Source organism: Bos indicus, chromosome 28, assembly GCF_029378745.1.
Source record: "Bos indicus isolate NIAB-ARS_2022 breed Sahiwal x Tharparkar chromosome 28, NIAB-ARS_B.indTharparkar_mat_pri_1.0, whole genome shotgun sequence".
NCBI lineage: Eukaryota > Metazoa > Chordata > Mammalia > Artiodactyla > Bovidae > Bos > Bos indicus.
Window position 1 is genome coordinate 24,848,646 of NC_091787.1, and position 27,590 is coordinate 24,876,235.

The 27,590-nt window shown below is 38.4% G+C and overlaps 1 protein-coding gene across 7 annotated transcripts in view; it reads right to left on the bottom strand.

Annotated features, from left to right (window-relative positions):
• RUFY2 (RUN and FYVE domain containing 2) overlaps positions 1 to 26,736 on the bottom strand; it is a 44,957-nt gene extending 18,221 nt beyond the window's left edge. The window contains exons 1-13 of one of the 7 annotated variants that reach the window (XM_070781807.1): positions 26,415 to 26,736; positions 24,362 to 24,535; positions 21,685 to 21,802; positions 14,756 to 14,857; positions 13,572 to 13,695; positions 13,335 to 13,396; positions 12,424 to 12,489; positions 11,873 to 11,939; positions 9,494 to 9,595; positions 9,108 to 9,224; positions 8,168 to 8,335; positions 6,679 to 6,776; positions 4,155 to 4,274 (exon numbers count right to left, since the gene is read on the bottom strand). In XM_070781807.1, the coding sequence (XP_070637908.1) occupies positions 4,155 to 4,274; positions 6,679 to 6,776; positions 8,168 to 8,335; positions 9,108 to 9,224; positions 9,494 to 9,595; positions 11,873 to 11,939; positions 12,424 to 12,489; positions 13,335 to 13,396; positions 13,572 to 13,695; positions 14,756 to 14,857; positions 21,685 to 21,802; positions 24,362 to 24,535; positions 26,415 to 26,721 (1,625 nt within the window). In that variant the 5' untranslated portion in view covers positions 26,722 to 26,736. Of the gene's footprint in view, positions 1 to 4,154; positions 4,318 to 4,490; positions 5,921 to 6,678; positions 6,777 to 8,167; positions 8,336 to 9,107; positions 9,225 to 9,493; positions 9,596 to 11,872; positions 11,943 to 12,423; positions 12,490 to 13,334; positions 13,397 to 13,571; positions 13,696 to 14,755; positions 14,858 to 21,684; positions 21,803 to 24,361; positions 24,536 to 25,979; positions 26,291 to 26,414 lie in introns of those variants that run through there. The other 6 variants (XM_070781806.1, XM_070781808.1, XM_019953801.2 and 3 more) reach the window with 6 other exon arrangements.
• Between the last annotated feature and the right edge of the window lie 854 nt (positions 26,737 to 27,590).

Here is a 27,590-nt window from a genome sequence, read left to right on the forward strand (position 1 = left end):
GCTTGGGATGAAGGGTCAGTGGTCAGTGTCTACATTCCCCTGCTGCTGTGGTTTCAGTGAAGGACACTAAAACATAAAATTTAAGGAAGATCCAGGCTCGTAACATAGCTCCCAAAATGTGCAGAATGCAACTGGAAAACACTTGTTAGACCAAGACCCAGGAAAAATTTCAACTGGATAAGAAAAAACAATCAACAGATGACAACATGTCAGGTAATTTCAGATGCTGGAATTAACTGACAAGAATTTTAAAGCAACCATCATAAAAAATGTTCCCATAACCAATTAAAAATATGCTTAAGGAACTCTCCTACCCTGTTGGAGGAAATCTAAATTGGTGACACCAATATGGAGAGCAGTACGGAGATTCCTTAAAAAAAATAAAGACAGGGTTAGAAAAAACCCCACCTGATCCTATAATTCCACTCATAGGCATTTATCTGGAGAAAATCATAATTCAAAAAGATACATGCACCCCAGTGTTCACTGCAGCATTATTTAACAATAGCCAAGACATGAAAGAAACCTAAATGTCCATCCACAGATAAATGAATAAAGAAAATGTAGTATATTTATACAGTGGAATATTACTCAGCCATAAAAAAGAATGAAACAATGCCATTTGCAGCAATATGAATGGACCTAGAGATTATCATACTAAGTGAGGTAGCCAGACAAAGACAAAATATCATATGGTATCAGTTACGTGTGGAATCTTGGCGGGGGGGTGGGGGGAATAACTTACATACAAAACAAACAGACCCACAGACACAGAGAACAAGCTTATGATTACTGAAGGGGAAAGATGGGAAGGGGGTGGTAAATTAAAATTTGGGGATTAACATACACACTACTATATATAAAACAGATAACCGACAAAGCCTCACTGTACAGCACAGTGAACTATACTCATTATTTTGTAATAACCTGTAAAGGAAAATAATCCCAAAAATATATATATACATGAATATCTGAATCACTTTGCTCTACGCATAAAACACAACATTTTAAGTCAACTGTAGTTTGATAAAATACAAAACAAATAAAAAATTCCCAAAATGTAATTTCCTCCACTTGAAAATTTCCTCTCCTGCCCAGATTGTGACCTAGACTTCTATCATTTAAAATAAAGTTTATATTTTCTCTCTTCTGGGAAAAAAAGAATATGCTTGAAACAAATTAATGAATAAGAAGTTTTGGAAGGAAAGAAGGCAATTTTGGAAGAAAGAAAGAATCAAATGGAAATCTTAGAACTGAAAAATACAATAATCTCAATGAATGGGATTCATTCATACATACATACATGCAATGAATCTCAGTGAATGACAGGAAAAGATGAGGAAAGAATGAACTTCCCAACAGAACAACAGGGGCTCCCTGGTAGCCCAGTGGAAAAGAACGTGCCTGCCAATGCAGGAGACAGGGGTTTGATCCCTGATCTGGGGAGATCCCACAAGTAATTGCGCCTTGTGCGCCACCAGCTGCTGAGCCTGTGCTCCAGAACCCGGGAGCTGCACCTGTGGAGCCCATATGCCACAGCTCCTGAAGCCTGCACACCCCAGGGCCTGTGCCCTGCAACAAGGGAAGCCACGGCAATGAGAAACCCAAGCATGGCAATGAGAGAGGAGCTTGCACAGCAACGAAGACCCAGCAGAGCCAAAAATAAATAAATAAATAAAATAGAAAGAAAGAAACGGAACAACAGAGACTACCCAATCTGAACAACAGAAAGAAAACATACTAAAAAAAAAAAAAAACAACAAAAAAGAATAGTGTCAGGGTCCTGTAGGACCATTAACAAAAAATCTAACATTTACAATATCAGAGTCCCAGAAAGGAAAGGGGAAAGCAGATGGAACTGAAAAAAATATGTGAAGAAATAATGGCTGAAGTTTTTTCCAAATCTGACAAACATAAGCCTAAGAATTGAAGAAGCTGACCAAAGGTGAAATAGCATAAATCCAAAGACAGAATCTTCAGAGTAATTAGAAGAACAATGATTCATTCTACTTTTCATCAGAAATTATGAAGACCAGAAGAAAGCAGTACAACATTTTCAAGTCCTGAAAGAAAATAACTGTCAACTCAGAATTCTGAAACTACCCTTCAAAATCAAAAAGTTGAAATCAAGACCTCAGATGAAAGAAAACTAAGAAGTTTGCTGCCAACAGACCTACCCTAGAAGAATGGCTAAATGAACTTCTTCAGACACAAAGAAGGAAAACTTGGAGCATCGTGAAGGAAGAAAGAACAATAGAAAGTTTTCTAAATTATGTTTAATGGTTGAAGCACAAATTATATCATTGTCTGATGTGATTCTCAATATTATATAGGGGAAATATTTAAGCAAATTATATTGTAAAAAGGAGAGTGCAAAAAGGTCTAAGTGGAAGTAAGGCTTCTACATTTCCCTCAAAGTAGTAAAATGTTGGTATCAGTAGTGAAAAGTTGCAAATACATAATACAATGTCCAGAATAACCACTTTTAAAAATCTATACAAAGAGATACAATTAAAAATACTATAGATAAATCAAAAAGGAATTCTAAATAATGTTCAAGTAACCCATGAGAAGGCAAGAAAAATTAAATACAGGAATGAAAATGGAAAAAATAAAACAATAGATTTAAGCTCTAATATATCAACAATTACACTAAATGCAAATGGGCTAAATATATCAGTAAGAGAGAGATTGGCAGAATGGATAAAAAACACGCACTGTAGGAAACTTACTTCAAATATAATGAAACAGATTAGGCTGAAAGTAAAAAGACAGAAGATGTACATAACATTGATCTTTTGTCTACTACATGAAAACATTAGTCAGAAGAAAGCAGGAGTGGCTACGTTAATATGAGATATAGTAGATTTCAGAGCAAATAAAATTTCCAGAGACAAAAAAGGAACATTATAAAATGATAAAAAGGTCAATTCACCAAGAAGACAAAGAAATGCTATATGTGTAGGCACCAAACAGATTTCTAGAATACAAAAGGCCAAAATTGATAGAACTGAAGGTAGAGATACACAAATCCACAATAATAGTTGGGATATTTCAACAAATCCTCTCTTGATAATTGACAGAACCACTAGACAGAATCATCAAGAATAGAAAAGAACACCTCAACCAATGGATTTTTTAAATTAATTTTTATTGGAATATAGTTGTTTTTTAAGCAATGGATTTAAAGGTAGCTTAACAAGTAATAGACCATACCTGGTAAGTGATATTGCTTAATGATATTACACATGGACTGCATAGTCCATGGGGTCACAAAGAGCTGGACACGACTGAGCGACCTGCACTTTTTCAAACATAATGTATAACAATTTTCTATTGCTGTTTTGCTGTTTTAATAATAAAAGTGATACATATTTCTTGGGGTAAAAAAGTACTGATCTAAAAAAGTAAAAAGTTATTTTACTTTTACTCAATTTGCCATTACTGTCAATTTGCCATTATTCCCTTGAGATAATCATTTTCCATCATCTGTATTCTTTTTTTTTTTTTTTTTTTTTGCTGTGTGGCATAGTTCCTCGACTGGGATAAAATCCAAGCTCACTGCAGTGGAAGCATGGAGTCTTAATCATTGGACCGCCAGGGAAGTCCCCAGAATCTATATTCTTAAAACTTTTCTTCACGTAAATACACACCTATGCAGTTTTAATTTTATAAAAAATGGGATAAAACTTCACCTACAGCTTGTTTTTTTGGCATCTTTCCTAGCTGGTAATATGTAGATCTATCATATGAAGTACTAATAAAAATATTCTCAGAAAACATCATGTTCTTTGATAATATAAACTCCATGGAGTTACAAAGGTCTATTATACTCAGTATTTAGAAACATAATGGCCATCAGATTAATGCTGAACAACCATAAAGAATAAAACTCTCCGTGAGCAAGAAGATAGCAAGACGGTTGAAAGTAACTCTATAAACAATAAAGGGAGCAAAAACATAAGTCTTATCACAACTGTGCTTTCTAGTTTTGTTTTGGTTTTTTTTTTTTTTGAAGGAAAACTCTACAATCTAGCCAGCATCGTTAAATAAATGAAAACACAGGTTTTCTTCCATTGCATGCAAAAAAAAGTGGAGGAAAAGAGGGGGAAATTATATTAACACGAGTATTTATTTCCAAGTAAAATACTCACAGCTGTTTCTCCTTTTGGGAGATTTGTTTCTGCAGACTGTCGAATTTACTCTGATACTCTTGTAGATATTTCTTGTCCTCATCTTCAATTTCCATTTGCGCCTTCTCTGCTTGCTGCAATCTGGTGTAATTCAAATCAACTTTGGGTAAAACTGAGGCTAGAACTAGGGTGTAAAAGGGTGAAGAAGACAAATAAAAGAAAAACGGGGAAATAGAAACATTTCTAAATGAAAACAAAGTTTGGGGAAAAACTCACAAACTCAAACGTGAAAGAGCCACACAATGTCTAGAAATTGTTTTGTGATTTTTTTCAATATAATACATAATATGCCCAGAATACTATCTTCAAATTTGCTTTATTTCTTGTTCGTAATTAACAATGCAAAGCGATATAGCCTTTACCACTTATGTAAAGCATAAGGAGTTAATTTTCAAAGTATAATACGTGCATTACTGCCTTTTTACAAAACCATGAAAAGTACAGTACTTATGTCTACACTAGGTGAAGAAGCCACATTGTTATATATTATGTTAGGATGTGTATGCCAGGAATCAAGCGTGCTACAAGGCCAAGAGCAAAGACCTGCGATTGCTTCAAATTACAGCCAAGTCCTCCCTATAGAATCTTTATGCACTTCCTAGAGTATGCCAATGCTGTGTGTGTGTATATGTATGTGTTTTAGGATGCAAAAGAATTTAGTACTAGTTGGCAACATTTGCTAGAGATCATTGTTGCTCCTCATCACTGAATTTTTAAAATTAGCTTAAAATGTAGATTTTTTTTTTTCTCCTTTTATTTATGTCATTGCTTCTCCTTGTGCTCAGCTCCACTCCCTGTCTCCTACGGCCATCTAGGATTTCTTAGATTTAACATCACTAATTGTATAAGAAAACATCTCCCAAGAATTCAAGGGACATTAAGTCCTTGAAGGGAATATCTAAGAGAAATTTCTGTTCAACTAGCCAAAAAAGTTACCTCTTTTCTTCTTTAAAATCCATGCCCATGGGGCAACCCTCACACAATCCGAAAGTATAAAGGCCACTTTCAAAGAAAAGAGGGTAACATTCAAGTTATCTCTAAATTTAAAATATTAAAACAGGGAGACGGGATACCCAAGCTTTTCTCAAAGGGTACAGAAATGAAAAAAAAGTCAGAGTGAGGTAGGCCGTGAAGTTGTGCTATTATAGAAGAGGGCTAAGAGGAACTGGAAAGTCAAGGAGCTAAAGCGTAAGATGACGGCCAATCTGAGTTATAAACTACTTTAAAACGTACTCAAAAATCAGTAAAGGGGCTAGTAAATAAAGAGTGGGCCAATGGGGGAAAAAACTGTGCCAACACATTGTGAAACCAAAGGATAACTTATTAAACAATTTTTATATTTTTCATCAAAAAGTAGCTAAAAAGATAAAACTGCATTTGAAAATTCTGACCTCCAAAGGGTCAATACTCAAATAAGCCCTTGTGCACAAGGTTTGAGGAATGTGTTTTTGGAAATCCAAGTGCACCCACTCTGCTTTATGGCAATGTACTACCACAGCAGCTGATCAAAAAGTGTACAGGGTTCCTTTCAGAATACATAATAGCGTAAATTATTTTTCGATTTAATATATTATAAAAATGTTGATTCTCTTTCAGTCTGTTTAAATACAAGTGGTTTTCAGAAAGATATATCTTTGACCAGCTTATACTGGTCCTGAGTGTCACTGCTGGCACATTTCACCAATGACATTGCAATTGTTCTAGTTTGAGTTAACAAATCATTGTCACTTCATAATGGAATGGACAGAAATCAAAGACAGAAAAAGGTAATAAAGATGTCCAAAATGTAAAAATGGGGATAAAGAAAACAAAAAAGAAAAAAGAAGAAAGAGGATGTCAATAAAAGAATATTCATGTCAATAAAGCATTAATAGTTATGTTTTTCATAAGTAGATTCAAAGAAAGCAATGATAAGACATATGTTGACACCAACATGACAGGTCAATGGAAATACATTACATTTTCCAACAATAAAAGTGAAAAATGCCAATATAAAACAATTCAATTTAAACAAAATTATTTCTTGGGTGGGGTTGAGGGGCCTAGCTCAAAGAAACACAACTAAACTGCCAACTCAGAAAGCTTGCTTTCAGATAAGAGATGGTGAATGACAAGGGATATGACGATCTGTACGCATGGAAATCAATCAGGGATAATTCAATCATGGATTTTGTTCGTTTTTCACTTTTTCGAGGTTTTGTTTGTGTATTTGTCCTATGTAATACAATTAAACCATATAAAATTGCCAATATTAGGCCTTTCTAAAAAGTCTGCAAAATGGCAAAGACAAATGAATCAGGCTAATATAAAGCAACTTGATTCCATGCAACAACCAAAACAAAAAAAGGCAAAATTCTGCTGGGCTTTTAAAAAAAAAGTCCTAATCTAAATTTTCCTAATGGTCTTTGTGGCAGGTGTCAGAGTTGAATAAAGAAAAGGGGGGACAGAGAAAGTAAAAAAGAAACTAAGATTGGAAATGCTGTACCTTTGTTCCAGCTGCCTCATGGCTGCAGTAATTTTACTGGTTTTTTCTTCTAGTCGGGCAATTATTTCATTTTTTTCCTTCAAACCATCTTCAGAACCCTATTTAGAAAAAACTTAAAAGCTACAGTGGCTTTGAATTTTTTAAACCCAAATATGTATAAGCTTTGTATACCATTTTGCAATGGGATTGTTATTTTGAAACGACCAGCCTTTATTTATAGATTAAAATATTCCTAGATGTACCCCTAAGTTCACAGTAGCACTATTCACAATAGCCAAAACATAGAAATAACCCAAATGTCCACTGAAAGATGAATGGATAAAGATGTGGTATATTTATACAGTGGAATAGGGCTCGGCCATCAAAAAAAGAATGAAACAATGCCATTTGCAACAACGTGGATACAACTAGAGACTATCATACTAAGTGAAGTCAGTCAGAAAGAGAAAGACAAATACCATGTTCTCTCTTACATGTAGAATATAAAATATGGCACAAATGAACATATCTATGGAACAGACTCACAGACACAGAGGACATACTTTTCACTGCCATGTGTGTGGGTGGAAGAGACGGACAGGGTGTCTGGGGTTAGTAAATGCAAACTATTACACATCGAATGGATAAACAACAAAGCCCTCTGCATAGCACAGGGGACTATATTCAATATCCTGGGATAAATTATAATGGAAAAGAATATAAAAAACAATGTATATGTGTAAATGAGTCACTTTGCTATAGAGCAGAAATTAACACAACATAGTAGATCAACTATACTTCAGTTAAAAAACAATAAATTAAAAATAAAATACTTCTAGATCTAAAGCAGTACTACCATTAGTCTTCATTTAAAGTGTAATAAAGGGGGAATTCCCTGGCAGTCCAGCGGTTAAGACTCTGAGTTTTCACTGCTGAGAACATGGGTTCAGTTCCTGGTTGGGGAACTAAGATCCCATAAATCATGCAGTGCAGTCAAGAAAAAGATACATTAATAATAAAGGGAATAAAAACCCTCAACCTTCAATGTTTTCAGAGATGCCAGAATAAACTCTTGGAAAATACACTGATTTTTTCAAATTAAATTGTAAAAGGCTTTTGGCAACATGTCTACTTAACAGCAACATCACTTTATCAGAAAACTCATAACAATTACAGTGAAGCATTTCAATCAAAATTAAATCTTTCTCAGGACTATATTGTGCAAAGAAATTTTTTAAAATGTCTTGCATATTTTGATTAAATTTTCCCAAAAGATTTAATCTTCATCTGTTAACCTGTCTACATCAAGAAACAAATTCAGGTGATTTTTGTCTGTTCTTTGGCATTATTACATTTCTTCAGCTTCCATTTAGGAAAAAAGCCACTGATTTTTACTAATAAAATGGCACAATTACAATGAATTCATCTCTTCAAAATCAAACCCTTCATACAAATATTCGTTCTTAATTCATATAACAAGAAATTCCAAGATTTTAAGAATATTCCTTACCTGCAACTTCTGATATGTTTCTATGTTAATTGCTTTAACTTCCTCCAGTTGTTGTCGAAGGCCTATCAGAGTATCTTGTTTCTCATGGATATCTTTCTCCAACAACTTCATCGCAAGTTCAATCTCATGTTTCATACTAACTTGTACTGCCAGCTCATTCTCCACATCCTGCAATTCAACACAGCCTCAACTCACACACTGTTTCAGGATGTCAAAGTCAGATACACAACAGTTTAATTAGACCAAGAATCACTATGCAGACTACTGCTTTTGAGTTATAAGCCCCATTAAACGAAATCAGCTAGGCCCTATAACAACGTTCTATATTTTCAAAGGCACATTTTGTTAAATGAAAGCATTTTACAAATCTATTAATTATCACTATTCTACTGGCTCAAGAATTATAGACTTTTAAGCCTCATAAACTCAGTATTAATTTTCCCTAAAGAAACGACATAGTCCACATAAGGCCAGAGGTAAGTCAAAAACACCATTTCACAAAGTTTCATTTCTTTTCTTAAAGAATTTTATATCAGAGGATCTTAAGACAAATGTTTCTCGACTCTCTTTTTGACCGGGGTTGGTTACACAGGTATTTATAATCCATCAAGCTACAAACCTGTATTTTTCTGCTGATATTTCATAACCTAAAAGGTTAAAAAATAAGTTAACTTTAAATAAGATTTTACTGTTTTGATATTGATATCTGAATACATCACTATTTTCTGTAATGCTGGTCACAATGCACTATTTCACAAACTGACTATAACACTGTTTAAAAACACTGCTTATAAAAGACACAGTGGGAGTTTAAAAAGTTAGAAGGAATTAAGGGAATGAAATTGTTATCTCACGCCAAGGAAGGTCTGATAGAGATTTTAACCAGTGCTTATGGGTAAATTATTATCATTTTTGCTAATGTAACTGTAACGCAACCTACTTGTCTTAACTGAGATTCATCTCGAAGCTGCCTTCTGGCTTCATTATACATTTCATCTAGCCCTTGCCTGGAATGCTTATATGTTTGAAGCTCAGTTTCCACATCTACTTTGGTAACCTAGGACAAAAACATAAAATGTTTTACTCTATATGGAGTGTGTTGCCATGCCTTCCCCAGGGGATCTTCCCAACCCAGGGATCGAACCCAAGTCTCTTATGACTCCTTCACTGGCAGGCGGGTTCTTTACCACTAGTGCCATCTGATAAATCCATTCTATAATCACTTCTATTAGTTAATATAGCACAGAAATATCCAGTCTATGCAAAAGCCCCCAAAGTGGCTATTTCTGATGCAAGTCAATCTGTTTGTAATCAGTCTATACTTACTTCTAGGTGCTGCTGTGTTTTCATTAAAATCAATTTATTTTCACTTCGTAATTGATGATTTTCTTCTTGGAGTTTAATGATATTATTCTTTGCTATCGCTAACTAAAAATAAAATGAGGAATAAAAAAAAGATTTTAAACATCTTTATTTATACTCGCTTTACAGTTTATGTTCATGGCTATTCACAACAGAAGATAAAATTCTAAAACTTGTAAAATGTCTCTCACATCTACAGAAATTTTCATAAGAAAAATGCTATTATCCCAAGATACCAACTAAAGAAACTCTATTTCTATTTCCTTTTGTTAGCCAAATCGTATGTCAGCTGAAACATATTGTTTATATGACTTACAATATGTCCTGAATACAAAGCGCATGAGTAAGCATATGAAGAATTATATGCTGAACAATAAGACAACTGTTTATATGTTAAACAATAAGACTGTAAAGACTTGTGCAAAGACAACAACATCTATAAGGAAAGTTGTGCTATAATTGAAAATGTAATACAGACATTCATGATAACCAAACAGGGCACCCTTGTGAAATATGGGCACACTGAGTGACCATCACAAATATAAGACAGCTCTCACCACCAGAGTTAAATATGAATGAAATTAAATACGAATGACTAAGTAAGTGACTTGGCTCTGAAGCCTAAAAGGAAAAAAGGGATTCTAGGAGAGGAAAACAGAAACCAGTCCCCAATGTTGGCTTGCAAATAAATTTCTAAAAACTTTGTCAGAAATGCAATTTGAACTTCACAGTGCCCCTATGGTCAAGAAGAGGCAAAAACTAGTGAGCAGCTCTCTCCAATGGTCCCAATCTGTCACACTATCAAATGGTCCTAAACTACCACAATGAAAACTCATGCAAACAATCACGTGCTTCCTGGTTTGGGACAAGTGGGTCAGTTCTAAAAGAATGTGGATTCTAATTAACATGGAAAACAGATTTCATAGTTCTAATACGTATTTATTCCCGGAGCCTAAGTAATTCTGAAAATGGAAACCAATCCTATGGTTATGTGAAAGTCACTCAGTCATGTCCGACTCTTTGTGACCCCATGGACATAGCCCACCAGGCTCCTCTGTCTGTAGAATTTTCCAGGCAAGAGTAGGTAGCCATTTCCTTCTCCAGGGGAATCCCAACCAAGGGATCAAACCTGTGTCTCCCATATTGCAGGCCGATTCTCTACTGTCTGAGCTACTAGGGAAGCCCCTGTGGTAATTCTGTGGCTAGGCGGTTTTTGGTTTTTTTTTTAAATCTCAGAAGCAACGTGGCGTGTGTGCTCAGCTGTATCCAACTCTTTGTGACCCCATGGACTGCAGCCCACCAGGCTCCTCTGTCCAAGGGATTTCCCAGGCAAGAATAATGGAGTGGGTTGCCATTTCCTTCTTCAAGGGATCTTCCTGACCCAGGAATCAAACCCACGTCTGTCTTGCATCTCCTGCATTGAGCTACCTGCGAAGCCCATAGATAGCCAATGGGAATTTGCTCTTTGGCTCAGGAAACTCAAACAGGGACTCTGTATTGACCTAGAGGGGTGGGATGGGGAGGGAGGTTCTTAAGGGAGGGGATATATGTATACCAATGACTGATTCATGTTGAGGTTTGACAGAAAACAACAAAATTCTGTAAAGCAAATATCCTTCAATTAAAAGATAAATTAAAAAAAAAAAGAGAGAGAGAGATGTGAGGGAGTTCCTTGGTGGCCTAGTGGTTAGGACTCTGCACTGTCACTGCGTGGCACTGGCTCGAACCCTGAGCGGGGAACTGAGATCCTGCAAGATATATGGCATGACCAGAACATTTTTTTAAAAGTTAAAACAAAAAAGCTGAGATACATTTCTGATTTGTGACCACTAAACAGCTACTTTGACAATGCAGAGAACCAGAGTACATCAGATGAGTTTCACACATGGGAGGCTAGAGAAAGGGTGGACATGATCATGGAGTGGTGCTTGTAAGGAAAAGTAATCTGAATATGGGAACAAGGGGGACAGGATCATTTTAATGGCAATTTCTAACTATAGGTGATTCCACTATTTAAATATAGGTCATCCAAGTCGAGAAATGAGATTTACAGTTTATTTATAGAAGAGTTTGTATGCATTGCATTGGGGGGCTCATTTCTAGAAGTTGGGTATCTCAAATAATTCACAGATTCACCTGAGGACTTGCCCAAGAATAATATGTGGTTTCTCTAGAACTTATGATGATCAATTACAACTACAAATATTTCATCATAATGATGAAAATGTGTTTGTGTGTGTGCTCACACGTCTGCACGTGCTTAGCGCATTCATACTTAAAATGGAAAAGGATCGCCAATACTAGGTCCTTGGAAGACAATCATCCATGGCTGGGTTACAATACCTCTTCAATCAGCTTAGTATTTGACTTTTCTAATGAGTCAACTCTTGAATGGAGACTGCTGACCGTGCTGCTGAAATTGATAAAGAAAAACTCATTCAGAATCACACAGACTCACAAAGGCCAAGAAAAAATTTGTTATCTTGGACTCCTCATGTTGACTGACATGCACCAACTGCCTTGTCTGAATTTTTTATTGCCACACTTACACATGAAGTCCTCTAAAGTAGGAAAAATGAATTTTTGAATCACCAAAATGACATAAACTTTCACCCTACCTAGCCTTTTTGCTCGAAGGTAGAGTGATAAGTCTGAAATTCTATTTTCAAATGTCTCTGAAGATTCTATTTAAAAATATAACTCTCATTTTCTGCTGAAAATCAATTATTTCAAATAATTTTCTGTATTCTTAATTTCCATTCACTCTCTATCCCCTCAACCCCTTTTCAAATGCTTATAAAAAAGGAATAGGGTTAAGATGACCTAAAAGGGGAAAAAAAAACTTAAGACAATATCCAAAATGTATTAAGTATCTATGTGTCCATAATACTTACTTCAGTTGTCTATTTAATTCTTCAACATAATTCTTCTGGTCTAATATTGCAGCAATTTGAACATTCCTAGAGGAGGGGGAAAAGCAGCTTTTAGTTAATTGGAAAAGAATCTACTGGGTGGCCAAAAAAACAAACAAACAAGAAATACACAAAAGGTCTAAATCATCTAAAACTGTTGTGAAACCATAACGGAAAACAACATTTCAGTTCAGTTAAGTTGTTCAATTATGTCCAATTCTTTGCGATCCCATGGACTGCAGCATACCAGGCTTCCCTGTCCAACATTATCTTGCCTTTCAAATAAAATTCAACAATCTTTATAATCAAATAGCAGTAAGCTATAAACTAAAAAACTATTAACCTTTGTTAAATAAATTACATGCTAATATTAAACAATACCATTAGTATATTTTTAAATTTTTTGCATTTATTTTTTAAGAAATATATTTGACATATGAAGTGTAAATTTAAAGTATACAACATGTTAATCTAATACATTTATATACTGTGATGGACTGCCATTGTAGCAATAATTAGGACCTCTCATATTACATAATTATCTTTTCTCTTTAGTAGACCAAATAAGTTTATTTTAAACACAAGTCTTAAACTAGTATTTGTAAGTTTATGAATAATAAACTTATATCTCTTTTATCACATAAATGAGAGTTGACAATTAAAATGGGTCTCTGGGGAATTTCCTGGCAGTTCAGTGGTTAGGATTCTACATTCCCACTGCCAAGAGCCTGGGTTTGATACCTGGTTGGGGAACTAAAATCCCATAAGCCTTGAAGCACAACCAAAAAATAAATAAAATAAATAAATAAAATGAGTCTCTGAACTAATGGTATGACCAAAAGTCATACTTCAGACTAAAATACGGTATGTGAAATAACTTAAGAAAATCATACCTTTCTTTATTTCCAATATCTTCTTCATTCTTTAAATACATTGAAAAATCAATCACTCCAACCTGAAATAAATAAAGTTATTTCTTAGAGCAGAAATACTAGAAGTACCTCCAAAATGCAACTGATTTTCCCCCTTAATTTTTCTTTAGTGTTTAATAGCACTGTTTACACCTGGATCAAAGAGGAAGAGTACAAAATGAAAATACTGTGCCTTTGGCACCAGTCATTTTCACTTACTTGTGAATCTAAATCCTCTCCCTTTACACACAGATTAGCATCTATCACATTCAGGCCAACCAGCAGCCCAACAATTACTGCTCCTTCTTCTTCCATCATTAGTGCATGATACTCATAGAATTCACTGTGAAAATTAAAATAATAAAAATTGTAAATTTATTTCAAAAACTAACTTGTAAAATCTCAATACCTTATAACAAGCATGGAACCAATATTAAGTGAGGTATCTTAAAATTAGCCTTTCTATACACAAACGGTCCATCTAGTCAAGGCTATGGTTTTTCCAGTGGTCATGTATGGATGTGAGAGTTGGACAGTGAAGAAAGCTGAGCGCTGAAGAATTGATGCTTTTGAACTGTGGTATTGGAGAAGACTCTTGAGAGCCCCTTGGACTGCAAGGAGATCCAACCAGTCCGTTCTGAAGGAGATCAGCCCTGGGATTTCTTTGGAAGGAATGATGCTAAAGCTGAAACTCCAGTACTTTGGCCACCTCATGCGAAGAGTTGCTGGGAGGGATTAGGGGCAGGAGGAGAAGGGGACGACAAAGGATGAGATGGCTGGATGGCATCACTGACTCGATGGACGTGAGTCTGAGTGAACTCTGGGAGTTGGTAATGGACGGGGAGGCCTGGAGTCAAGAGTAAAATAAAAAATGACCAGATTCTCCAGAACATCACAGAGGCACTCTGAGAGAATAAGGCCGAATGGAGGGGCTGCCATAGGCCCACTCCTTCTGAAAACTAGTCTCCTTGCTTTGAAAGTCTGTCTTAAACATTTGTCCTTCCATTTAAATAGACAGTTTAAAAATACCCACAATACAGCCAAAGCAGTGGTTCGCATATTCAAGATCTAAAAAGAAACCTCTTCAATTAAAGCCCCAAATTTCAATACAAATTTCCATTCATAGAATTAACTGTAACTTAAAAAATTAAAAATTAAAAATATGACATACAAATTTCCACCTTAATGGCCAATAAAAATCTTACAGTATTCATTTTTCAGGCTAGTTCTTGATCTATGTTATGTCCCCACCGTGGTTTTCTATCTCATTTTTCTCCTTCTTTTATTTTATGCCATCATGATGTGTTTTGTGTGTCTTTTCATACTACATCTTCTATCCTTTTTGGAAGACAGGATATAAATGAAATAAAAAATGAAAATGAACATGATTTAATGGTAATTACCTCAAGAGATCCCTTTGTATAATTAAGCAACGCAGGTAATCAGCCATTTTTTTCTGCATGAGGGCTAATCGAAGCCACGCTCTTGCACGACCCAGAGGGGTCCTGAAAAGCAAAACCAAATGGTCAGAAAACAGTCTCTGCCCAAAGATTATAGACTACATCTCCTACCTTTGTTGAGACACACATTAATAATGAGAAAAGGCAATTAATCATGGTTTTACCTTTGTTTCTAGAGCTTTAAGTCAGTTCTTTGATCATGCAAACCAATCCCTAAGAGCTATTTAAGTCTCTAAGGTAAACCTGAACCTACAGGACATCTAGGTACCACTTCATGCCTTTAAAGAAATGACTCTCTAAACAGGGAGGATATTTCTACAAGATATATTTTGTCAGAATAGGCTTACCCCTCTAAACATGATTATGCAAAATCCATCAGTAAAGGCAGTATGATGCCCTCAAAAAATAACTAGCCTTGTATCTGAATTTTAAAAAGCATAACAATGCTAAGAAGGTATCTAGTTGCCAATTAGAATCATTAGGCTGCTTGCTGTTTTTCAAATGTTTCTTTAACCCAGTTGTCCTTTAGAACATTAAATCTCTCTAACATAGAGGCCTGCTGGGAACAAAACTAATACAACAAATATGTCTGAAAGGTTGTGGCCCAGGGCCATTTTTGCTGGCTATAAGCAGGGTCTCAGACCAGAGGGAGCGCACAGCTCTTCTTAAAACTGAAGGTGTTTGTGCTCAAGATGAAAGTTAATTCTATCTAGGCAAGAGATGTACTGATGTGTACCAGGTAAAAAAAAAAAAAAAAAAACACAAGCCACAGTATCTCCTCATGGCAAACTGAACAAAACCAGCTGGAGAAGATAATCCATGCTCATGGAACAGCGGCATGACCTATGCCAAATTCTGAAGCCACCGTCCTGCTAAGGTCACTGTAACAGGGACAGAATACTAGGGGACTGTAAATAGAAAAAATATGGTAGACCGCAGTAAGTTAATGATTACTCAGGAAAGCAGGTTTGCTTAACCACAAAACTATGCAGCAGAAGCAAGAGACGTGCCCCTAAACAATAAAACAACGGTGGCGTGAGACTCACATACTGCCCGGTGAGCTCAGTATGTTAATGATCCCCAGGACATGCTCTCTGCACACATTTTAAAAAAAAAAAAAAGGTAATTTGTGGACCTAGCTTGACGACATAGACATAAGAAAACTCCCCTGCTTAACCTGGAGGAGGAACTAATGATGGAAGCATGATGTCTCCTGAAGAAAGACAAAGGTCTTCACCCCCCTGCCCCCTTTTCCTTTGATTATAAAACTGTAACCTAATAAGTTCTCGGGCACAGTATTTCTCATTCACTTGTAAGACTCACAAGTGTCCTATTCTAATAAATCACTCTGCCTCTTGAATTCCTTTTCTGTGCTGAGACATGAAGGACTATGGTACTGGAGCTCTTCAGAGCCTGTGAAAGGACACCAGACGGTTTTAATTGAAGACAAAATTCATGTGATGTTATACCTCTCAAGGACTTAAACTCATTGAAAATAAAAGTGTGGATGTATTCTCCTGCTAAAAAAAAAATAAATCTCATACCTCTCTTATCCAAGTTATCATTTAGTAAATTAAAACCAAGACTTACAGAGTATGAATGACTTTTTAAAGAGAAATACATCACTCACACTTTTATATTTTCTTATGCAGAAAACTTTTTGTCAGGTAATGTGGGAAAAAACTTAATTGTCACTTCTAACAGCTAACATATTTCTTCTGCTTAGCATTTTAATGAACACTATTCTCCAGAAAATACTTTTTACTTTTGCAGAGTCTGGCTTTTTAAAAACAACATGAACATGTATTTTCATATTAAAATAAAAAGCAATTCTTCCATTTCTGGAGTTTAAATTCCCTTTTCCTCTTTAAAAACTGTGCCTGTGCTCAACCACTCAGGGGTGTCAGACTCTGAGATCTCATGGACTATAGCCCACCAAGCTCCTCTGTCCATGGAATTTTCCATAGATGAATACTAGAGTGCGGGCTCTTTCCAAACCAGGGGTCAAACCCACATCTCTTGCACTGGCAGGCTTTTTTTTTTTTTTTTTTACCATTGGGCCACCTGGGAAGCCCTGTTAAAAACTGTGATACCTTATACACCACTGAGAGGAATATGAAGTGTGAACATCACTTGCTATTTAATTCTAAAACCTGGGTTTAAATCCTGGCTCTGCCATTTTTTTAAAAATAACTTGACTGATTGACTTAGGCTGTGCTGGGTCTTCATTGCTTCAGGCGGGTTTTCTCTCATTTTGGTGAGCAGGGGCTACTCTTGGTTGTGGTACGCAGGCTTCTCCATGCGGTGGCTTCTCTTACTGTGGAGCACAGGCTCGAGGCACTCGGGCTTCAGTAGCTGCAGCTCCCGGGCTCTAGAAGTGGGTTCTAGAGCACAGGCTCAGTAGTTGTGGCACTCAGGCTTAGCTGTTCTATGGCATGTGGAATCTTCCCAGACTAGGGAAAGAACCTGAGTCCCCTGTATTGGCAGATGGATTCTTATCCACTGCACCACAGGGAAATCTGTGGCTCTGCCACTTATAATTTCTTTGATCTTTACTTTTTACATCTATATAATTATTAATAAACTCTACTCTAAGAATGATTTAAGCACTAAATGAGATAATTCATGTAAAACAGTTATCATATTACCCTGATACACTGCCATTTATTTTGAGCACTCAAGTATAACTTGCAAACATTTGGATGATGTAACAACAGAAAACATTACCATATTCCCAAAACCCTAAATCGTAAAGCTAAGAGAAAGCAGACTTAAAGAAAGTAGGGAAAACCACTAGACCATTCAGATCAGATCAGATCAGTTGCTCAGTCGTGTCCGACTCTTTGCAACCCCATGAATTGCAGCACAGCAGGCCTCCCTGTCCATCACCAACTCCCAGAGTTCACTCAGACTCACGTCCATCGAGTCAGTGATGCGATACAACCACCTCATCCTCTTTCATCCCCTTCTCCTCCTGCCCCTAATCCCTCCCAGCATCAGAGTCTTTTCCAATGAGTCAATTCTTCGCATGAGGTGGCCAAAGTACTGGAGTTTCAGCTTTAGCATCATTCCTTCCAAAGAAATCCCACGGCTGATTTCCTTCAGAATGGACTGGTTGGATCTCCTTGCAGTCCAAGGGACTCTCAAGAGTCTTCTCCAACACCACAGTTCAAAAGCATCAATTCTGTGGTGCTCAGCCTTCTTCACAGTCCAACTCTCACATCCATACATGAGCACAGGAAAAACCATAGCCTTGACTAGACGAACCTTTGTTGGCAAAGTAATGTCTCTGCTTTTGAATATGCAATCTAGGTTGGTCATAACTTTCCTTCCAAGGAGTAAGCGTCTTTTAATTTCATGGCTGCAGTCATCATCTGCAGTGATTTTGGAGCCCAGAAAAATAAAGTCTGACACTGTTTCCACTGTTTCCCCATCTATTTCCCATGAAGTGATGGGACCAGATGCCATGATCTTCGTTTTCTGAATGCTGAGCTTTAAGCCAACTTTTTCACTCTCCACTATCACTTACATCAAGAGGCTTTTTAGTTCCTCTTCAGACCATTCAGATATGACCTAAATCAAATCCCTTACGATTATACAGTGGAAGTGACAAATAGATTCATAGGATTAGATCTGATAGACAGAGTGCCTGAAGAATATGGACAGAGGTTGGTGACACTGTATAGGAGACAGGGATCAAGACTATCCCCAAGAAAAAGAAATGCAAAAAAGCAAAATGGCTGTCTGAGGGGACCTTACAAATACCCGTGAAAAGAAGAGAAGTGAAAAGCAAAGGAGAAAAGGAAAGATATACCCATTTGAATGCAGAGTTCCAAAGAATAGCAAGGAGAGATAAGAAAGCCTTCCTCAGTGATCAGTGCAAGAAAATAGGAGGAAAACAATAGAATGGGAAAGACTAGAGATCTCTTCAAGAAAATCGGAAATACCAAGGGAACATTGCATGCAAAGATGGCACAATAACGGACAGAAATGGTACAGATATATAAAAGCAGAAGATATTAAGAAGAGGTGCAAAAATACACAGAACTATACGAAAAAGATCTTCACGACCCAGATAATCAGTATGGTATGATCACTCACCTAGAACCAGACATCCTAGAATGAGAAGTCAAGTGGACCTTAGGAAGCATCACTACAAACAAAGCTAGTGGAGGTGATGGAATTCCAATGGAGCTATTTCAAATCCTGAAAGATGATGCTGTGAAAGTGCTGCACTCAACATGCCAGCAAATTTGGAAAACTCAGCAGTGGCCACAGGACTGGAAAAGGTCAGTTTTCATTCCAATCCTAAAGAAAGGCAATGCCAAAGAATGCTCAAACTACCGCACAATTGCTCTCATCTCACATGCTAGTAAAGTAATGCTCAAAATTCTCCAAGCCAGGCTTCAGCAATATGTGAACCATGAACTTCCAGATGTTCAATCTGGTTTTAGAAAAGGCAGAGGAACCAGAGATCAAATTGCCAACATCCGCTGGATCATTGAAAAAGGAAGAGAGTTCCAGAAAAACATCTATTTCTGCTTTATTGACTATGCCAAAGCCTTTGACTGTGGATCACATCAAACTGTGGAAAATTCTTAAAAAGATGGGAATACCAGACCACCTGACCTGCCTCTTGAGAAACTTGTATGCAGGTCAGGAAGCAACAGTTAGAACTGGACATGAAACAACAGACTGATTCCAAATAGGAAAAGGAGTACGTCAAGGCTGTATACTGTCACCCTGGTTATTTAATTTATATGCAGAATACATCATGAGAAACGCTGGGCTGGAGGAAGCACAAGTGGAATCAAGATTGCTGGGAGAAATAACAATAACCTCAGATATGCAGATGACACCACCCTTATGGCAGAAAGCGAAGAACTAAAGAGCCTCTTGATGAAAGTGAAAGAGCAGAGTGAAAAAGTTGGCTTAAAGCTCAACATTCAGAAAACTAAGATCATGGCATCCAGTCCCATCACTTCATGGGAAATAGATGCGGAAACAGTGGCTGACTTGATTTTTGGGGGCTCCAAAACCACTGCAGATGCTGACTGCAGCCATGAAATTAAAAGAAGCTTGCTCCTTGGAAGAAAAGTTATGACCAACCTGAAAGTGAAACTGAAAGTGAAGTTGCTCAGTCGTGTCCGACTCTGAGACCCTATGGACTGTAGCCTATGAGGCTCCTCCGTCCATGGGATTTTCCAGGCAAGAATGCTGGAGTGGACTGCCATTTCCTTCTCCAGGGGATCTTCCCAACCCAGGAATTGAACCTGGGTCTCCCGCATTGTGGGCAGACACTTTACCGTCTGAGCCACCAGGGAAGCCCACCTATTAAAAAGTAGAGACATTACTTTGACAACAAAGGTCTGTCTAATCAAGGCTATGGTTTTTCCAGTAGTCATGTATGGACGTGAGAGTTGGACTATAAGAAAGCTGAGCACCGAAGAATTGACGGTTTTGAACTGTGGTGTTGGAGAAGACTCTTGAGAGTCCCTTGGACTGCAAGGAGATCCAACCAGTCCATCGTAAAGGAAATCAGTCCTGAATATTCATTGGAAGGACTGATGCTGAAGCTGAAACTCCAATACTTTGGACACCTGATGCAAAGAGCTGACTCATTTGAAAAGACCCTGATGATGGGAAAGATGGAAGGCGGGAGGAGAAGGAGACGACAGAGGATGAGATGGTTGGATGGCATCACTGACTCAATGGACATGAGTTTGAGTAAGCTCCGAGAGTTGGTGATGGACAGGGAGACCTGGTGTGCTGCAGTCCATGGGGTTGCAAAGAGTCAGACACGACTGAGCGACTGAACTGAACTGAACTGAAGAGAAAGCAAACTGATAAATCTGACAAAAAATGGTAAGCATTTTTTCTAAAAAAGTTATCTCTTTCACAAGAATTAAGATAATTAAAGGAAGCTCTTATATCTTAATCATACCCTGAAGAACATAAGAACCCAGGCTTAACAACAAAAAACCTGCAAAAACTTTTCAACATTCATGAGTTACTAGCTATAACATTCAGCTTTTAAGACATTTCATATACAGTTTCTCCTCAGTATTGGGACCCCCTCGGATACCAAAATCCATGGATACTCAAGTCCCTCTTATAAAATAGCATAGTATTTGTGTATTACCTATGCACATTCTCCCATACATTCTAAATCATCTCTAGATTATTTATAATACTTAATACAATGTAAATACTATGTAAAGAATTGCCCACATGTGACAAATTCAAGTTTTGCTTTTTGGAACTTTCTAGAAAATCTCTTTTTCAAACAGTTTTGATCCAAAGTTGGTCGAATCCACAGATGCAGAACCTACAGATATTAAGGGCCCACTCTACCTTCATCTGGTCAATCAGGCAGGTGATATTATAGATCCCAATTTTCACAACAAGAGAAGTAATTTGCCCAAGTCTTGTGGTATATAAATGGCTTATTGGTGAATTCAAATCTCCTGAGCCTCTGTCCTGGATTTAACCTAAATAGTACTGATGGCCTACTGCTGCAAACTAGCTTTAGACTCAGGAAACAGAACTGCGTAATTGATACACCCTATCTTAAAAGAACTTCCCTATTTCCTGCAATGCAATGCAGAATTTAAGTAAGTGGTACAACACAGGAGTGAATACAGTGATAAGAATATAAAAGAAAGAGCACTTAATTCTTATTGAAGGGGCTAAGAAAAATTTCATAAAGGAAATAAAATTTGAACTGATTAATAGTAAACAGAATTTTATTAGAGAATGCAAGAAGGCTACACAAGGCAGAGAGAATATAATAAACTAGAGCGTGAGGTACTTTTAAGGAACAGTAAATACAGGTCTACGGTTAGGGATGAACAAGTAATAGGATTACTTACTTAAGACCAGGTAAATCCCGGACACTAGCTCCTATTTCCTCTGCTTCTGGGTACAGCTTCTCCACCAGTTCCAAAGGGCCCCAGATAGTTTTGTTGTAACTTAGAAATGATTTTCTCACTTTAAAAAGAAAATATAATAAATGCATACAACTTAAACATGCAAAACTGTAGTAACTTCTTGTTCAATATTTAGTTTCAACATTTCTAACGTAACGTAGTTTTTCAGACAGCCTTTCCTCTCTTGTCACTATATAGCCCGACTGAACAGAAGCCTGTTTCTCAGGATTCTGATATTTTCCTTATCAGAAATATGCATCTTGGCCATTCTTCCACATCAGAAATATGCAAGTAGGCAATTAAAGTAAAAAACAACGAGGCTCATTCTTTACCAGTACCAAAATAAGACTGGTGGCCCTAGTTGGTTGATCTTTACCAATTTATTAAATAAACCAAAGACAAATAGTTATTTTACTTTTAAACACAAAAAAATTGCAACTTTACTTTTCCTTTTATTTGTTTCTAAGATTTGGGTAATATAAAACCATGAAATCACTATGTTTCTTTCTTAATACTGACCAAATCTCCTGTAAATTCAGTACTCTTATGATACGCACCACCCAACAAGATAGGTAATTTTTCTTTGGGAAGAAAAATCAATCAGCACAAAGTCGCTTTACAATGATTCATAAAAATACGCATTTGACTATTAGAATATGCCTCATGATATTTTGTGAAGTAAAGGAAAATAAATTCGGAAAAGAGTTTAAAATGTAACTACTTGGGCCATCATTTGGCAAATTCAATTTTAGCAAGTTGGAGGAAAATAAAGATCTACGTCACTATTTTTTTTTAATAGAAAGGAAGTTTTTCAAAACACAAATTTAAACTCAAGGCCTAAGATAAGATTGTCAACTTCCTTATGTTTTAAAAGAAGTACTCAGAGAGTGGGACTATGAAGAGTTGGCAAAAATGTGGGGAAAGAAACACAGTCACTGTTGTTTGATCAGTGAAGTCTTTAAAGACAGAAGTTGCCTCTATCCTTTGACCCAGATATTCGACTCCAAGGAGTCCTAATGAAACCATAGCATTTGTACACGTGTACAAATGTATAAATCCAAAGATGTCCTTACAGCACAATTTTAATAATAAAAACTGGAAGTAACCTAAGTGTACATTGAGGACAGTAGTAAAATAAGTCATGGTATGCATATATAATGAAATATTATACATTATGTATATTATACATACGCTATGAAGGCAATGGCACCCCACTCCAGTACTCTTGCCTGGAAAATCCATGGACAGGGGAGCCTGGTAGGCTGCAGTCCATGGGGTCGCTAAGAGTCGGACATGATTGAGCGACTTCACTTTCACTTTTCTCTTTCATGCATTGGAGAAGGAAATGGCAACCCACTCCAGTATTCTTGCCTGGAGAATCCCAGGGATGGCGGAGCCTGGTGGGCTGCCGTCTATGGGGTCACACAGAGTTGGACACGACTGAAATGACTTAGCATAAGCATTAGCATGAAATATTCTACATATACTATGAAATACTATACATATACTATGAAATATTATACATATACTATGAAATATTATTCACTATTATCATCATTTTCAGGGAGTACTCACATTTCTACAATAACCCAATCCAGAGGACAATTTTTCTAGACATGTTTTCCACGCACTGCTGCTGCTGCTGCTAAGTCTCGTCAGTCGTGTCCGACTCTGTGCGACCGCATAGACGGCAGCCCAACAGGCTCCTCTGTCCCTGGGATTCTCCAGGCAAGAACAGTGGAGTGGGTTGCCATTTCCTTCTCCAATGCATGAAAGTGTAAAGTGAAAGTGAAGTCGCTCAGTTGTGTCCGACTCTTAGCGACCCCATGGACTGTAGCCCACCAGGCTCCTCCATCCATGGGATTCTCCAGGCAAGAGTACTGGAGTGGGGTGCCGTTGCCTTCTCCGATGCACTAAGGAGGTTTATATTTCAACAATCAAGTGTTTTAATGTATTTGTTGAAGAGAGCACTGCTGCTGCTGCTGCTAAGTTGCTTCAGTCGTGTCGGACTCTGTGCGACCCCATAGACGACAGCCCACCAGGCTCCCCCGTCCCTGGGATTCTCCAGGCAAGAATACTGGAGTGGGTTGCCATTTCCTTCTCCAATGCATGAAAGTGAAAAGTGAAAGTGAAGTCGCTCAATCATGTCCGACTCTTAGCGACCCCATGGACTGGAGCCTACCAGGCTCCTCCGTCCATAGGATTTTCCAGGCAAGAGTACTGGAGTGAGGTGCCATTGCCTTCTCCGGAAGAGAGCACAAACTAGTAATAATAGTTCATACCAGCATTATCAAGCTTAAATTTTTCTAAATAACTCTATAGTTGTCCTAAAATGGAAAAAAATAAAAATAAAAAAAAATAAAATGGAAAAAAGTTCGGAGTATGCTGAGAAAATAATTTAAATCAAATACACGTTTTACAAAACACTAAGGATTTTCTGAAGACCACCCATGAGGAAACATAAAGCAGTAGGGTATTTTCTCCAAAAACCAACCCACCCAGCATTTTTAAAGTGACAGTAATTATGGCCTCAAAAAAAAAAAAAAAATTACATTTTTAAGGATGTTTAAGATGGGAGGGGGGCCGCTCCAAAGTTGATTTTTTAAAAATTTTCCAGTACCTTTAAGACCATGTTTCAGACAATGTTCCATAACAACGAAGAACTGCTGCAAGGGGGGATAATCAGAATCCAAAGTGCGGCCAAAACTTAGAGCAGATTCAATGAGTCCTTTGATACTGAGTTTAGCCATGTTTAACAAGTTTGCTCTCTCTACAGCTGTGGGGTCTTTTGTAGCTGAAAGCACAAGAAAGGAGTCCAACATCACTTGCAAGACCTGATATCAAAAAATATCCAAACCATTTTCTTCCCCTACAAAACCAAGACTGGTCTGCTTCTCCTTGGTAGACAAGTCTTCCTAACTAACCTACACCCCTAGTTAACTTTCTTTCTATGTCTCTCATGCATACCATAGGACAATGCTCACTCCAGTTAAAGTTTATGAATTATTCTCAAAATCCTGCTAATTGGCTATTCTCAAGTATTCATTTTACAATTTTTCTGTGGAGTTTAAGTGTGGAGTAATGTTTAAGGGTCTGGTACAAAGGCGGACAGCAGGAACTGTCAAGGATGAATTCAAAGGCAAAAAAGTACTCTGAATAAACTGGCAATAAAATAAAAAGTAGTTAAAATTCTAAGATTCCAGTTTCACCCACAACAAACATGACAGGTAAATAATAAAACAGGGAGATACAAGAAAAGCCATTCAACTCTAACTCATTTTAACCCTCTACCTTGCTTTTTTCATTGCAATTGTAGTTTTGTATTCCGGGACTCATTTCCCGAGAGGAAATAAAAGCAGGATCCAGTTTCACGTGAAAGTTCCCTGACCTTCCATACAGCTGATCCAGTTAAATACCAAGTTAATGGATGCATTTTTAAAAATTGATTTTAACTGATATTTTCAATTCACAGAAGATTTTCTTCCACACAAATTTTATCCTCAGTTTCTTATAAATTCAGATGCTCCCCATACTCTCATTACTGTTGTGCTGGCAGAAATATTTTCAGCAAACACAGATGACAAAATGAAGTGCAAAAAATAAAGCACTTTCGTATACCGTCTCATAGTCTTTTGACAAATTTCCTAGTTCAAGTAAACCAAGTGTCAGTTTTTTCTTCACTGGATAAATAGTCCAGGATTCCTAATGATCTAGTATTCTAGTTCTGATCACAGACAGCTAGGCGTGAAGCCTGACACTGAATCCTAAGCAACGTAAAAATGCAGTCACAAATACTATAGCCAAGCTAGCTTTTGGAGAATCTCCTCACAAGACATCATTTCTTCCAATCTGCATCGTGATATGACTCCTTTTTCGGAGACGAAACCAGTCGATATTTCATAGTCTGCAGCAATTCTCATTTTTCTTAACAGTGCCCATCACAATATGTAATGTATAATGAGACAATCAAGACAAACGGCTCCTTTATAACTAAATGCTCGGAGGAAGGTCCTGGTGGGCGCCGTCAGCTTCCTAAGAGCGTTTACACCTGAGCCGCGCCCCGCCCGGGCTCGCGGATGCGTATGACCGCGTTGCGGCCCCCACACTCGGCCAATGGCGGGTTCCAGCATCTTGCCTGGGCCTAGAACCCCTTCCCTGCCTCCCTGCCTCCCTTCCTCCTAGACAGCAAGACTGCCCAAGGGCTCCGGACACCGCCAGCACCCTCACAGAGGGCTCACCCGGGGTCCTGCGCCGCATCGCTGTCCCTCTCCCGCCCTCGGCGTCCGGAACCCAGGCCAAATCATGAGACGCTTCCCTCCGCCTCCCCCAAACCTGAAAAGTCATCGCCCGTCCCCGATTGTTCCCCCGACCCTGGAGCGGCACCCCGGCTGGCCCTGTGCTGGCTCCCTGTAAGCCGTCGAGCCGCGAAACCTTGGCCATTAGGCCCCCGAACTGGGGCGGAGGCTGGAGGGAACGAGGGGCGGCCGCGCGTTGCCATGGCGACCCCGGGCGCCCCTGCGTCCCCGGCTGCCCCCGCCCAGCCCCAAGCCCAGGTTCGGACCCCAGTCTGGACTCGGCAGGCCTCGATGCGCACACCGCCAGTCCGCCTCCCCTGGCCGCGGCCTCAGCCAGCACGGAGGGCCGGGCGTCCACTCGCGGCCCGCTCCCCTTACCCATGGCGGCGGTGGCGATACAGTCTCGGGCGGGGACTCCCTGGGCCCCGCCAGCAGCTCCCTTCGGGCGCGCGGCGGCCGCCACGGCGTCTGCAACCAGGCCCGCTGCGGCCCACAGCGCTCCCGGCGGCGGGAGGACGCCCAGGTGGTTCTGCGGCGCCCGCGTCGGGCGGGGGACTCTAGAGCCTGCAGCCGGCCTCGGAGAAATCCGCCCTCGCTGAGCCTCTCCGCGTCCAGCCGGACGGGAAGAAGGAGCGTGAGGGAGACCTCGGGTTGTGGAGCCAGAAGGCGGACTCTGATCTCTCATTTGTGGGCTTCGCCGGAGCACTAGGGTTCCATTTCCAAGGGGAGGCGAGCAAGCCACGTGCAAAGGTTTTCATCTGCAAGGTCCAGCTGGGTTTAATCTACACACCTGACCGCGCCCCTGCTTCAGTAACTCGTAGGGGACCAAAAGAATTTAGAAAATCTGAAGCAATTAACAGTAGGCAGAAATCTATTTAGCCCAAATTTTAACCAGTAAGTCCACTGGTTTATAAAAAGCAAGGAGGAACAGTCTCAGAAATCAAAGGTGCAGAGATAAAACCTGCGTTTTCTCATTTCAGAGAGGAAAAATCCCTCATGGACACTAGGTTTTAAGTTGTATCAATTTGCGGAAAGTAAGCTGTTACCTAGTTAGATCAGCAATTGTTAAGACGGTGGCCGAGTTAGAAATAGACGTGTTTTGTGGAAATGGTGAGATGTTTATCTCATCACATTGGCCAGCGTACAGTTCTCATGCTTCTTGACTTCTTTTGGTTTTTAATTTTTTATTGTGAAACAACCCTACATAGATAAAAATGTATAAAGCATACATATACGTTTAAAGAATCATAAACAGATGGATAAAGAGCACCAGATCAAGCAAGCATAGGAGTCATCTTGAGGGTAGGGGGAAGCCTTTAGCCACAATGTCCCTAGAAGTAAATGTGATCCTGAATTCCGAGTCGTTTCCTTGCTTTTCTGCATGCTACTACCACATAAGTATGTGCCCCTAATCAACGTAGTTTATTTTTCCTGTTCACAAACTTTTTGGGATAACATTACGAACATTACTTGTTTCTGGTGTTCAACATCATCTATGTCCATGAGGAGTTTCCAGTTTATACGTACATCCTGGTTCCTACGTGCAGGAGTCTC